This window comes from Elaeis guineensis, chromosome 13 (genome assembly GCF_000442705.2).
Source record: "Elaeis guineensis isolate ETL-2024a chromosome 13, EG11, whole genome shotgun sequence".
Lineage (NCBI taxonomy): Eukaryota > Viridiplantae > Streptophyta > Magnoliopsida > Arecales > Arecaceae > Elaeis > Elaeis guineensis.
Genome location: NC_026005.2, coordinates 76,009,981 through 76,025,281, shown reverse-complemented (window position 1 = coordinate 76,025,281; position 15,301 = coordinate 76,009,981). Strand labels below are relative to the sequence as shown.

General features: G+C 37.6%; 2 protein-coding genes and 1 non-coding gene across 3 annotated transcripts; 2 read left to right on the top strand and 1 right to left on the bottom strand.

Moving 5' to 3' along the window:
* Positions 1 to 210: 210 nt before the first annotated feature.
* On the top strand, positions 211 to 282 carry TRNAH-GUG (transfer RNA histidin (anticodon GUG)). The gene has a single exon. It is a non-coding gene; the product is annotated as a tRNA-His (tRNA).
* A 3,234-nt stretch (positions 283 to 3,516) lies between these two features.
* LOC105055894 (probable xyloglucan endotransglucosylase/hydrolase protein 6) lies at positions 3,517 to 5,651 on the bottom strand. The gene is made up of 4 exons (XM_010937905.2): positions 5,169 to 5,651; positions 4,946 to 5,046; positions 4,669 to 4,865; positions 3,517 to 4,203 (listed from the first exon to the last, which is right to left on the bottom strand). Exons 1-4 carry the CDS (start codon positions 5,578 to 5,580, stop codon positions 3,813 to 3,815), a joined length of 1,101 nt encoding a protein of 366 aa, XP_010936207.1. The 5' UTR covers positions 5,581 to 5,651; the 3' UTR covers positions 3,517 to 3,812.
* An 8,066-nt stretch (positions 5,652 to 13,717) lies between these two features.
* LOC140853183 (uncharacterized) lies at positions 13,718 to 15,301 on the top strand. The gene is made up of 6 exons (XM_073247266.1): positions 13,718 to 13,903; positions 13,983 to 14,186; positions 14,288 to 14,380; positions 14,541 to 14,642; positions 14,736 to 15,095; positions 15,197 to 15,301. The coding sequence occupies exons 1-6, from the start codon at positions 13,718 to 13,720 to the stop codon at positions 15,272 to 15,274; spliced, it is 1,023 nt and encodes a 340-aa protein (XP_073103367.1). The 3' UTR covers positions 15,275 to 15,301.

The following is a 15,301-nucleotide window of genomic DNA, read 5'->3' as shown; positions in this document are numbered from 1 at the left end:
AATTTTAATGAAATATACAAGCTATTAGTTCAACTGTATGAACCGAAGATAGCCACAGTTAAAGGCAAGAATACACCATTATTGACCTTCTTTTTCTCTCTGATAAAAAAATAAAATCAAGCACATTCCGGAAGCAGGGAAGCTATCTAATTAGCAGTAAAGTTTGGTTATCACTTTAATTTTGTCTTAAGTTACACACATGACATGCAGGTGGCTGTAGTTTAGTGGTAAGAATTCCACGTTGTGGCCGTGGAGACCTGGGCTCGAATCCCAGCAGCCACAAAAATTAAACTTTTTAAAAATAATCTCTTTACTTCTTCTATGATGTTTGAAGCTGCATTTTTTTTTTGGGGGGGGCGGGGAATTTGAGAGAAATTGTGGATACAATTGGTCCTTACAATGAGTTTTTACAAAAAAAGGAAAACCAGTGTGATTTTTTTGTTCAACAGTTTTCTCCAGTGTCACCTCTTGGATTTTATATATTATCACATCGAGCTCATTTGCATGGTTTTGGGCTACAATTGATCGCTTTTGTCCTTGGTTGAGTTGGTTAGGCTGTGCATTGGCATATCAAAGGTTGCTCGACCTGGCCTTAGCTTTAGCCATCCTCTCCTGTTAAGCTGGTTATCTAATCTGCTGAATGAGCCAACTCAAGTTAAAGCTGAGGTCGCAATTATTGCTACAAGCTAGCAACTATCCAGCCTTGGCCCATTTTATAAGCTGCAAACCTCAAAATATGGACTAGAGTTTATTTCATCGCTGTAATCGATAAAGCTTGAAAAAGGTAATCATTGAGCTGAGCTCTGGTTGTGCAGAAACAGCTCAAACTGAATACCATGAATGTATATATATTTTCACATTCCAAATACATGTTTTTGGCTTCTTTTATTTCTTTTTACATTTGGCCAATGTCTTGGAGGGTGCTAGCTCGCTGAGTTGGTCATGCTACTGACTTATGATACCATTGATCTGGGTTCAAGTCCCATCCTCACCTGGCATTGGCTAATCAGGTATTTTGATCATGCTAACCTACTTGAAATCGATCATGAAGCCCACTGCCTAAGACATGTCTGGTTTCTGCTCCTAGGCAACCAAAACTACTAAGTATATATTAACTGGCGTAGAAATGTAGTAAACAAGGACATATAGGAAGACGGGAGTCAAACTCCTGGAGTTTAAGTTGGATCTCAGAAGGCCAAAAAAGTAGCATGCCGTACGAAACAAACTCCTGGCCTGATTTAAGCCATCTCTTACTATTCAAAATCCAACTTCTTGAAGCATTTTCACGAGAAAATGAATGATGACATCTCAATGTGGTTTACCATTGTTTTCATAGTTTCACAGCGACCCTTAAACCCTCGTTTGTCCCAAAATTAGAATCATTTGACTTAAAACAGATCCTAGTTAAATTAGATGGAAAATCCTTATTAACATGTAAATCCTTTTTGAAATAGAAGTTACACAACTATCATGTGTGAGGCTGAGAAGCAATAGGGAAGTTGCTAGTATTGTTGTGTCAATTCTTTGGTGGAACTCTTTAATCTAGGAGTACTTCATGATTTACAGCTCTACCTATCAGAGCTTTAGGCAATGGAAGATAGCTTGACCTTAATATCTGCCAGTTATTCCAACCTTAATCGGACCGTGCTTGGTATTAGATCTTCAAAGCAATCATTATCAGTAAGCTAGTTTGATTTTTTCAAAAAGTAAAGACAAAAAAAAAAACACTTGGTTCCTATGCAAACAAATATTTTCAAAGAGAATCACTCAATGATTGATGTTCTTTCGTGACGTTGAATGTTAGATTGTATCTTTTGTAGATTCTAGGGCATTTCGAGCTCCTTCATTCATCTATTTACACAGTTCTCAATGTGACCATCATGCAATCTAATAGTGATTCATATGGATGAAAGTGAATCTTCTTTGGCATCTTTTTCTAAATATTTTTATTTTAAAAAAAAAATCTCCCAGATGCTTAAGCAAACTAATTTGATATTAGTATCTGTTGCGGCCAAATCTCTATCGTCTGTCGTCGGTGAAAAATACCTGCAAGACAAAGTCCTCACAGATCGGAGTTGTATCCAGCAGAAATCCTCCGATGCCTAAGTCAGAAAGAGAGTTGGTGAACAGCTAAGAATGGTGAAAGTGGTAGAGTCTTGGCTCAGAATTATCTTATCCATGCTGCTCGTTTATCTTCTCTTTTATAGATGATTCTGATGTAACCGTCGAGCACGTGGTCCTGCTTTTTATGGCACTAGATTATCGGATCATAATCGTGAAATTAGTGGACTGTTTATTCTCATTAATCATCGTAATACATAGTCGATAACCGTTCATAATGGTTAAGATATGTTGAGCAGATAGACCGACTATATGTCGATAATACTGATACGTCGGTAGAGATAAATCGGTAAAAGATTCGAATGACCATCGACTGATATCTCTGATATATCGATGGTCTTCAGTCGGAGATTGATCAAATCATTTGTTGTTGATCGATAATAATTGACTGTCGATCGATCAATCGATTATATATCAGAATAATATATTCATTCGATCGATGTAGAGTCAGAATTGAAGGTCGATGATCTGCTCCAACAATATCCAATAACGTCAAAATCTAATTTGGGGGTCCACCCGGCCTTGTGATGGAGACCTCGGTGAGACCGTACAATGATGTGAGATAGCTATCATCCCATGGATCCGTGTCCCCCGCTTGGTCCCTATCTCACTGCTCCCCACCCATTTTGCTCATGTTTTTTCATCAAAATAGCTAGTCTCCAAGCTAAATAGTACTCCGAACTCCTTGTGGTGCCGGCCCCACCTCTGCCGACAGATAAAAATCACTGTACGAAACTGGGTCCTTTTTCAGGTCTACTTAAGAAAACACGCGACCAAGCAAGGTTGGTACGGTTCACCAGGCAACAGGCGAATAAATCGGTCAGCCGGCCAGGTCTCCGGTCTTGCACGAGACACGTGGCAGTAAAGAGACCCAGAAACCTAGCTGGGCCTCACGTTTGCCCAAGTGATGGGAAAAGACTTTAACAGCCCATACAGCGACGAAATCACGAGTTGTGTCATGGCCCACTCTTCTTCCATGTACGGGAAACGCGATTCCTTTTTGATTTGTTTTTTTCCGTTTCGTTGACATTTCTCGATGGGAATCGTTCATCGTGAAACGCACCATTGACGAAAAAACAAAACAGGGTGCTAATGCTGATGCTCGTTATAATATAGCAAAGTGATAGATATTTTCCATTTCTTTCTCATTTGTATCTCTGTCCCATGTTTGCACATAACTTTTGTTTTTTCGATCATAACAGAGGCCGTGAAGTAGCCACCAATTATTTATCGATGAACAGGAAAGTTACAAAGCAGATTTATAGTTTTTTATGGTATAGATGGGAGGACATCATTCGCAACATAGTTAGCTATAAAAACAAAATTACAGAACCTGATTTTAATGTGAGAAGCCAGATACAAAATAGCATAACAGAGACTATAAATCTGTAGGAAACAGACAAAGTTAACCATGGACAATCAAAAGTATCCGGAGCAATGTTTGCACATAGCTTATTACAGCTTTCAGCAACAATTTTACAGATTAACTTCACAAATAAACACAATCACATACATTGGTACAATTGACCCACAATTAACTCGAGAAACAAAGACAACTCAAACATATACATTAGTACAATTAGACCACAGTGGACGATGTTACATAGCTACCAAATAAGACAACACACGATCTTATACTAGTATGCCTACTATATATACACCTTCCATCCAATGTCTTCATTCTTAGTACTTCAAATTCCAGCGGTGCATTCCGGTGGGGTGACCGGGTATCGGGACTTATCGGTGCAGTAGTCATAGATCATGTGGTTCACACGAACCCACCTATATTTCCTGGCTTGGATTGCACTAAGCTGGCGGTATGCCGGGGCCTCCCACCAGTTGTTTGGGTTGGAAGCGCAGCTTTCTGGGCCAGGTTTGGCGCAGCCCTCGATATCGAAATCCTCATAGTAAGCATAAAATGGGGCCTTGCTCCAATCTATCTTCTCGAGCCCTCCTCGCGTAGCCCAGTCGTCGGCCTCCCATAGGGTGGAGTACACTCCCATGGGCTGTGACTTGGGGAACGGTATGCCCCGGGCTTCGTTGTTCTTGAACACTCTGATCGGGACTTCGTCCACAAAGAATCTATACATGTATCCACCCACAGCAGTTTTAACAAAAGCAAGGAACTCCAATAGAAAAGCCACTATTATTATTAAGATATAAGTGCATGTATTCATTTTGGTCGGTAAAGTGATAAGGTTAGAAAGGCTGGCTACATATAGAGCCAGAGCTAGTTCCACATATATGTGGTTGAGTTGGTGCTTTATATTAATTGAGGGGTCTACTTTTGCTATGCAGTGCATAAGAAAGGAAGCCAAAGAGGTCATGAAAAGGTAATAGTCATGTAAATTTGTTTTTCTACTTATTAGTTAGTCCTAGGTTTCTCCTCTCTCTCTCTCTCTTAATTTTAAGAAAAAGCGGACGAGTGTTGATGCAGACAAAAGGAATGCATGCCTTTGCATTTATTCTCTGAAAATAACTAGATCAAGATAAGAGTTTCAACGTTGGAATTATTGGAAATCTCCATGATGGTGATGCAATACATACACGGCATGGTAGTGGTTCCACAGGATCGAGTAGGTGTGGAAGTCGGCAGCAGGATCAAACCAAAGGTTGACCCTCTGCTCCCGGTCACCTTTCCCACGGGTGTACACGTTGGTCTGGACCGTATAAGGATGTCCAGTCCTATTCCCCAAGAACTCAAAATCGAGCTCATCACGGATCCTGTCGGTATTGGAATTCAACTGCCCAAATCAAACATTAGTAGTCCAAACATAAGGAAGAGCAAAGAATAATATGTAGGTCATGCCGACAAGTCACTGACATAGAAGGCGGTGACCGTTCCGGCGGAGTCGCCGGGAATGAGCTTAATCTTCATGCTCACACGTCCGAACAAGTATTGGCTCTTGGAAGCAAACCCACATCCTGAATTATATTCATGCAGATAATAATAAGGTTAGGTTTGTATGCAGCACCGCACCAGACCGTGGCATTATAAGATCATATATCTTTTTTATTCTTGTCAAGAGCTAAATTAAATTATTTACCTGAGGATTGGTCGAGGGTCAATTGAATGGCAGTGCCTCCTTGCAGCTGCTTGATATGAGAGTCGGCCCAAGTGATGCGGAAGTCTTGGAGGAAGGTGGCCGGTCGGGCTGATACATAGGTGGCGAGTGTGAGGAGATGGAAGAGAAGAGAGAGACTGCTGTGCTCCATAGTCCCACTGCCACTATGTAGCAAGAATAATAGTAGCAGTGGTGGTGCTGGTGATGGATTAGAAAGAGGGTAGTTTTGTGAGTGCGGTAATTTGTGGAAAGAATGGCGGAAGGGTGGGGGTTTTATAGGGAGGGAGAGAGGAGGAGAGACATACGCAGGAAGAAGAAGAAGAAGAAGAAGAAGAAGAAGGGAATTGGAGATGGGGATTCCTTCATTGAAATGGAAAGCCCCCATGACAGCCATGTCTTCCAGCTAAGAGCAAGCCGTGCCTGGCCCTCGCTTTAACTGTTGTTTTCTTCTCTCTCTCTCACTCATCCTGTGATTCTTAGTTTCATATACGTCGGTTTGTCCTGTAGTCTGATTGCCGCTTAAGGGTTTTAATTTCTCAACAGTATTTTGTAACAGTGCTTGAAAGTTTCCGAGCGGAAATGAGGGTGTACGGTGTACAGTCGCACGTCACGGCAAAGAAGAGAACAGGTTTAAAACGATAGCTGTTACCTAACAAAGTAGTTATGATCGTCCTTAGAACGGTTTAATTAGGAGCCTCTTGTGCACAGTGCATATGTACGCATCTGGCAATTATGTAGCTATAATTATCTGGTCGTCGTCGCCGCCTTCTTATTCTTATTTTATTTTTTTTGAAAAAAAATAATAATAAAATCTAATCATTTTTATCCGGTAAATAAAACAAGATTAATGCTGCTATCTATCTATGTCATATTATACATAGAGCATGAGTCCTCTGCGGTATCCATAATGGACTGCACAGTACAATGCATCATAAGCACCGACTATGATGGACGGTTGCATGCAGCATGCATCGCATAGTGTGAGGCTTGTGTGATCGTCCCTTGTATGATAGACTGTGCGTACTCTGCACTGCACTGTATGAAGCATAGTAGAGAATCTACGCTCCATGTTCCATGTTATAATGACTATTTTATAATATCAATGGATAAAGTAAACTCTCGTGCATAATATTTTAAAATGGAATCGTTCATCTATCTAGAAACGGAGTAAATTATGGGTCACCAGTCACTACAACGAAAAGGGGATTTAGTGACCATTTTTTGCCGACGCTTTTGGAAAGCGTCGGCAAGTTGCGCTGACCTGCCGACGCTTTTAAAAAGCGTCGTAAAACTATCCAACGTCAACGCCGACGCTTTTAGCAAAAGCGTCGTTAAATAAAGCAAATACCGACGCTTTTGTACAGTATTTAACGACGCTAAAAAACGTCGTTAGGTTCGTTTAATACCCCCAATCTCCCGTGCCCTAATCTATCTCCCGCCGCCCCTGCTTTCCATCCTTTCCTCCGCCGACCCCATCTCTGCCACCGGTAGCGCAGCCGCCGTCCGTGAGCGCCGGCACTCCGGTCTTCCTCGCCGCCGTCCTCGAGTACCTGTCCTCCGAGGTTGGTCCTTCTCCTCCCTTTTTCTCTTCGTCATTTAAGCTTTTGAGTTGCTGGCCGGCTTTCTTGCAATGTTAGCCCACAGAGTGATTTAATTAATTAGGAGCCATTTCTTATAATAAAATGTTGCAATGGTGGAGGAAGAAGAATGGCATGGCAACGTTATTTTTGCATTTTTATTTTCTCCTGCTCTATTTTTCTTGTTTCAATCATTTTGGTTGGCTGGTTTACTTCTTTGTTTCCATGTCTATGCTTTAATGAAAGGAGGGTTAGGCATTACATATGATTTTTATGAACCACTAGTATCGTGAAGTTTCAGGTGATGTATCGTGGTGCTTCCCCGCTGCTAAGAGGGATTTGAAATACGATTTACAGGCCGGCCCGGCTTTGGTCGCGTCTACCATAAATTACTAATCCGTTCCTTTCGGCCAGACCGGAGTTCGGAGGCAGAGAGCTTGGCGACCCTTTGGATTCCTCGCGAATCGTCGGAGGTTTGTGCTCGGGTACGGTTAATAGCTAGTGTAACGATCTTTTTCTTTTTGTTTCTAATACTATTTTGATGAATATTCGATAGAAATGTTGCAACTCCGATCATATTTTGATCTAGATCTGAAATCGAAGTTTAATAAATGGGAATCAATGCAAGAATCTGTGTGAAATCTTCGGATTAGTTGGATCCAGATTGCTTTCTTTCCCCACGTCAGGGCTAAGTTTCTTCGATTTTTTTGTTCCCTGGGAAGACCTTGATTCAGGAACTATTTTCTTTTTGTCTTTTTTGTTTTATCCTTCGATTTCGTTATCAAGAATTACTAACCGTGAAACTTGGGAGTGGATCGGATGTGATGAATCATTTATTTCATTCATTATATGGAAATGCCAGTCGCGAGGGGCTTCTGGGCCCCGATCCGCCACCCAGTGGATTGGTTGGTCTTTGGATCGGAATTTGATCGGATGGATATGACTGCCCGGTCGAATTGCCTAAATCTGACACCGGTTATCGATCTGTCAGAACAATTTTGTGTTTTGGTGTTATAGTTTTCTACAGAATGTCTAATTTAAGTAATATAATTTGTTTCTATACCGAATGCATGTTTTGAGTGTCTATTTTGCTAAAATGGAATATATATATATATATATATATATATATATATATATATATATATATATATATATATATATATATATATATATATATATATATATATATATATATTGGCTTAAACATGCAATATTAAAGATGAAGTAGGTCATTTTTGTAAGTTTGTGGGGTGTGTTTTCAGAAATAGATGTGAATAAACTACTTTCTACGGTCTTTTATGAAAGTTTCATAAAGGGTGGATTTAGAAATACAATAAAATATGAGTGATCAAATGGTATTCAAGGTTTGTACCAAAAAATACTAATAATATCTAAGGTAAACTACAAAGGATATCACATTGTAAATGGTCATTTTAAATTAACTATAATTGAAGTATTGAAATATTTTTCATCTTAATAACTAATATAACTTAAGATTTCCTCAAAAGCAAAAATAAAACTTATTTATTTTAACTAGTAAGTTGTGTAAAATATGATGTCCTAATCAAGCACCTTACAAGATAAAAAGCTAATTAGCTTTAAATTTTGAACTTTCGCATGAGAATTAGGCCCATAAGACAACTTAGCATCTACCATGGACTCAATTTAAGGTGGAGGAAAGCTCTTTTATTTTGATTGTGATCATTTTTAGTTATTGATGTGACTACCCAAATCTAGTTTGTATGTCCTTATTTGACATGTATTTATGGTTGAAAGTGGCTTTGTTTGATTTGTATGGTCTAATGTTCACATACTACTGATCAGTCCAATCAAATGACACTTGTTTTTTTTTTCTTGTGGCTCTTAGCCTAATGCTAGCGAGATATCAAGCTTTCCATTTATCAGATTAGACTTCATTTTGTTGTGATTGAAAAGTTAAATATCTTTTCTGTTATATGGAGATTATGAGCACATGGTGCATAGTTTTCTATATCATTGTGAAATATTCAAGTTGGTTGATAATCTCTCATTAAATTATAGTATTAGTTGCAACTTTTTATCACAGAAATGGCTAGAGTTAAAATTTATCTAAATAATTTTAAATTGCATTAATATAAAAATTTATCACAGAAATGGCTAGCAATAATTTTAAAATGCATGCTAAGTAGATTTTCATGGATATTTTTGTGATGGTTGTGAATTTAATGTCAGACAATGTTAATTATGAATTAATTTTAAAAAAAAATTGCATTGCATAGAAACATAGACCCATCTTTTGATTAATATACATATTCTATTGTATCCGTACATTTATTTATTTTTGTACGGATAAAAGAATTATGTACATTGATCAATTGATTGTCCAGTATGGACAGTTTAGAAAATGTGAGTAATTCTATAGGTCATTACCATAATCAAATGGTATGCTGAGGGTTCGAAAAAAATTTCGAATGGTATTTTTCTTTTGTTCTTCCTATAGGGAAGAACTAAGGGGAAATGCTGTCGAAATTTTTTTTGGCTCTTGTTGCATATCATTTGATTTCTGTAATTGACCTATAGAATTAATGCATTTTCTGAATGGGATAGGACCTTCTTTACCTATTAGTTGATGATAACAAGCATTTACTATGTAAACTTTATCTAACTGTTATTTTTTTGAATTTTATGAAATGACTGATATTTTTTACTCATTGCATTAATATAGATTGTATAATTTTTTTTATTTTTAGATAAATTGCAAGTTCGGTCATTTTTATCCTACAATGGACAAAAGTTGGATAAATAAACCAAAGAATAGTAAAGAATATTTAGATGGAGTTCATGACTTCATTAAATTTGGTATGGAGAAAAGTAGTTTGAATGGAAAGATTTTATGTCCATGTCGAAAATGTGTAAATAGTTCTTCTTTAGATCCACAAAATGTTGAAGAACATTTGGTATGGAATGATTTTTTAAGAGGTTATACCGACTGAATTTTTCATGGAGAATCTATGTTGCCATCATCATGTAACCAACCCCTGACTCATTTTGGATCCACTAGCCTAGAAGATAATTCTGCAAGAGATGATGATATAAGGGGTTTGATCACAGATGCTTTTGGATTTGATGTTCAAAATTTAGGAGAATCCAGTAGTATACAAGAAACAGTTGGGATGTTTGATGGATGTACGCATACGGAACGCATGCATGTTGAGGAGCCCATACATACATCTAATGATGAGACAGCTCGTTATCACACCTTAATGAAAGATGCAGACGAAGAATTATATTCGAGTTGTACAAAATTTTCTAAGATTTCTTTTCTTGTACATTTATTTCATATAAAATATTTGAATGGATGGTCTGGAAAGAGTTTTACCATGCTGCTCAAGTTATTAAAGGATGCATTTTCAGAAAGCACTCGTTTACCACCATCGTATTATGAAGCCAAGAAAGTAGTAAAAGAATTGGATCTTGGATACGAAAAGATTCATAGTTGTCCGAAAGATTGTATGTTATATCGGGGTGAAAACGCTAATCAAGAGTCATGCAATGTATGTGGATCTTCAAGATGGATAACACAAAAAGAAGATCGAGATGATGTACTGAATGAATTGGATGCAACGCGGAGTAAAAAGAAACCGGCCAAGATATTGCGTTACTTTCCTCTTATACCTAGATTGAAAAAGATTTATGCATCATCAAAAACAGCTTCATCAATGAAATGGCATCATGAAGGACGTACAAAGGATGGAATGTTGAGACATCCAGCAGATAGTCTTCAATGGAAAGCATTTGATGATAGGCATCCTGATTTTGCCTCTAATGTTCGCAGTGTTAGGTTTGGCTTAGCTTCTGATGGCTTCAATCCATTTCGGATCCTGAGTTCTACCTACAGCACTTGGCCAGTCGTTTTGATACCTTACAATTTGCCACCGTGGATGTGCATGAAACAATCATCACTTATCTTGTCAATGGTTATTCCAGGAGATAAGGGTCCAGGCAATGATATTGATATTTTTCTACAGCCTTTGATAGAGGAATTGAAACAGTTGTGGGAGGGTGTTGATGCATTTGATGCTTCCAACGGCCAAACATTTAAACTACGGGCAGCTTTATTATGGACTATTAATGATTTTTCAGCATATGCCAATTTATCTGGCTGGAGTACAAAGGGACGGGTCGCATGTCCTTGTTGTGGAGATTCAACACATTCAATTTGGTTAAAACATGGAGGTAAATTTTGTTACATGGGACATCGTCGATGGTTGGAAGCAAATCATCCGTTTCGATTTCAGAAAGATTTGTTTGATGGTACTATAGAATTGGGATGTGCCCCTATTCCACCTTCTGGAACTGATGTTCATAGACAAATGGATGGCATCAATTACAGCTACGGTAAGCACTCAAAGTCCTCTAAAAAAAGAGGAAGGGATGATGTTGAAAGCTCAGTGCACGAAGGGTTACCAGAGGAAGTCAGTATCAGTACTATAGATGCAGAGGTGTTTCAAGATCCAGACAATTATTTCGAGGATGAAAATGAGGAAGACACACAGATAGCATCTACACAACATCCAAGTAAACATTTATGGAAAAAATGAAGTATCTTTTTTGACTTACCTTATTGGAAACATAATCTTATTCGGCACAATCTTGATGTCATGCATATAGAGAAGAATGTTTGCGATAATTTACTTGGAACATTTTTAAACCTTGATGGAAAGAGCAAAGATAACATGAAGGCACGTCTTGATTTAAAAGAAATGGGTATCCGACAGGAACTTCATCCTAAAATGCTTGCTAATGATAGAATTTATGTGCCTCCTGCATGTTACACAATGTCTGCTCGAGAAAAGGATAATTTTTTGGGAGTTTTAAAAAGTATCAAAGTACCCGATGGATATGCATCAAATATTTCACGATGTGTGCATCTAAAGGATCGAAAATTTTCAAATCTTAAAAGTCATGATGGTCACATATTGATGCAAGATATTTTTCCAATAGCTTTAAGATCATCATTGCCGAAACAAGTTGTTACAATTGTACTTCGATTATCGTCATTCTTTAAGGCATTATGTTCCAAAGTTATTGATCCTCGGAAACTTGATCAGTTAGAATCCGATATTACAATTACACTTTGCCAGATGGAAAAGATTTTTTCTCCTGGATTTTTCACTATTATGGTACATCTGCTCATTCACCTAGCTTCAGAAGTTAAAGTTGGTGGACCGGTACATTATAGATGGATGTATCCTATTGAGAGGTATTATTACAAACCTTAAATCTTTTGATAATTTTATTAGAAACAACAGCATACTGATATTTTAATAAATATTTAATTCTTAAAGGTATCTTGTGCGTCTTAAAGATTATGTGCGAAATAGAGCCTATCCCGAAGGCTCGATTGCTGAAGCATATATTGCGGATGAATGTTTGACATTTTGTTCAAGATATCTTCAAGGTGTAGAGACTATTTTTAGTCGACCTCAACGGCATAATGACTTTGTGGAGAATGCAGAACTGTATAAGTTCTTAACTGCTGAAAAATTTTTGGGAAGAGCTGAAAGTATTGTACTTGATCAAAAATTCTTAGCACAAGCACATCGTTATGTGTTACTTCATAGTGACATAATATCTGACCATCGCAGGTTAGTATATTTAAGGAATGACATCAAAATTTAAATTTTATATTAGATATAATGTTCTAAATGATATATTTATATTTTATGCAGTGAATTTTTAATTTATCAGAGACGAGCCAATCATAACATTCGTCCTAATGCAAGGATTGAACAGCGATGGTTGGTCGAGTTATTCTCTATGTGGCTTTCGAATCAGGTGTGATTTATATTTAATTATGGGATATATTAATTTTTGATACATATTTAATATTTTTTAACTCAACTGCACTTCGTCATATCATTTTTTGTTAGGTATCAAAGATGATGGAGACAAATAATTCAGATGAACTAATAGCTCTTGCTCGAGGACCTAACAAGATTGTGAATAGATATAACGGTTTCATAATTAATGGCTTTAAATTTCATACTAAAGAACGGGAGAAATTTAGAAAAATACAGAATAGCGGTGTTATGGTGGAAGCGGATGAAAAATCCTATTATGGTGCACTTAAAGATATCTATGAGTTGGATTATTATGAAAAATTTAAAGTAGTACTGTTTAGATGTGATTGGATAGACATAAACTCACCAAGGAGTTTGAAACAAGATGTAAATAGATTTACACTTGTAAATTTTTCAAGGTTGATACACACTGGTGTGTTATTGAAGGATGACCCGTTCATTTTTTCATCTCAAGCTCGTCAAGTATTTTATGTACAAGATGCAAAAGATAAAGATTGGTTTAGTGTCATCAAAACAAAACCTAGAGACTTATATGATATGGGAAACCAAGTGGAGGATGATGACGATGACACTTATACACAATGTATGCCCTACAATTTTGTGCCAGCTGATGATTTAAATGCTACGACGACGTTGGTTAGAACAAAATTCGAAGAAAATACTACTGCTTGATTGTTACTGGTAATAATTATTTATGATGTATATATTTTGTATTAATTATTATGTTATTTTACTCCATATATTAACTGATTCTACCTTTTATTTATATAAATGCTAGGTGACATCATGCGTCGCAGGGGACGATATGCTGGTGTGCAGTTTCAGTTTTCACAGACAGAGGCCGGTACGTCTTCTTCAGCACAGCAGCCTGAGGCCAGTTCAGCTGCATAGCATTCTGAGCCTTGTCCTTCATCATCAGCACAGCACGATCCTCCTGTTCATCAACCAGATGATGAGATACACGTGCAGGGTATATATTGTCTTTCATGTAATTTTTTTTTTTTCATTTTATGTATATTTATGATATAGTTACTTTTATGTATTTTTTGCAGACGGATCCGAGAGAGTACACCCCAGACGCGGACCCACAGTAGTACGAGATGTGTGACAGATGCGTGAGGACGAGAGGATTGTTGTGGAGTGCAATCAGCTAGGTCAGCCAATTAAGAAAGCTGCCTGCTTATTGACTTTATTTTTGGGGACTGTTGCTCGGAGGCCTCAGCTATGTCCGTTGGGCTATGCAAAATGGAATGACATGCTTCCAACGTACAAAGTTGAGCTCCTCCGAGTTATAGAGGTAATGAATTGATGTTCATACTGTATATTAATTGTTAATCATTTATATAATTTATTTCATTTAACTTTTTTTTTTATAGAGCAAGTTTGTTCTCCCTCCATCCACTCATGATTTTGTAATGAAGTCTCTCAACCGCAAATGGAAAGAATATAGAGCACAATTGAAGAAGGACTATATGAGACAGGGTATGACAGAGGAGGAGGTTGCTAGGAATTATCCTCCTGATGTACCCCCTCATCAGTGGATGGAGTTGGTTCATTATTGGTTCTCCGAGAGGGCACAGGTATATTATCTGTTTATTATCTTTTTTTTTAAATATTTTATAAAAATATTAATTTTTATTATACATTATATATATAACAAGTTCTTTACTTTATTTTACAGACTTATTCTGCTATTGGTAGAGCTGCACGAGCAGCTCAGTCTGTTCCTCATATATCGGGGTCGAAGAGTTATGCACGACTCCGACAGGAGTTTGTATGTTCCTTAAACTTTCATAATTAACTTTTAATTTTTATGTTGAAATATTTATATAACTAATATTATTATGTATCGTGGACCATGTCTGTATCATGATACTCATATATTTTTTTAAATTATTATAACTGTTTGCTTAAAATTAAAATTATTTGTGTAGGAGGATGAGCATGGAAGGGAATCCGGACAAGTGGAGTTTTACCGGATGACTCATACTCATCAGGATGGTACTTTTGTTCGAGATGAGTCGAGAGATTTATATGTACAGCATTATTAATATTATATTTTTTGCAATGATTTAAATTTAATTTTGTTAGCTATTAATGTATAACTCTTGTTTTCAAAAAAAATACAGGAGAGGGCTACATCTCTCATTGCGGAGCGTGACGACGAGTCCGCAGCATCTACGCAGCAGAGCCGTATCGAGGCCGAGGTGTTCACAGAGTTGATGGGACCAGAGCGCTACGGCCGAGTGAGGGGTTATGGAGTAGGAGTCACCCCCACTCAGTTATCTGAGGTTAGTAGATATACGCAGCATGCTGCAGCAGATGCTCAGGATTCACGCGTTCGCAGACTCGAGATGGAGATACAGGAGATTAGACAGAGTCGTACCGCTGAGATGGAGGAGATGCGACAGAGCTGTGCCGAGATGCAGGCCATGAGGGGACAGATTGATCGCCTTACATCTTTATTAGAGATGTATGGTTCATCTCAGGTAAACACATAATATTAAATATATATTTTTGTATTAATTTAATGATTTATATATTTTTATTTATAGATATGCAAATCATGCTTTTGATATGTTTCTTGTAGGCTCCTGGCACATCAGGCACCCGTCGAGATAGCGGCACGTCACGTGGAGACAACGACGACCATCCGCCTGCAGATTGATATTATTTTATTTTTATTATATTTTTA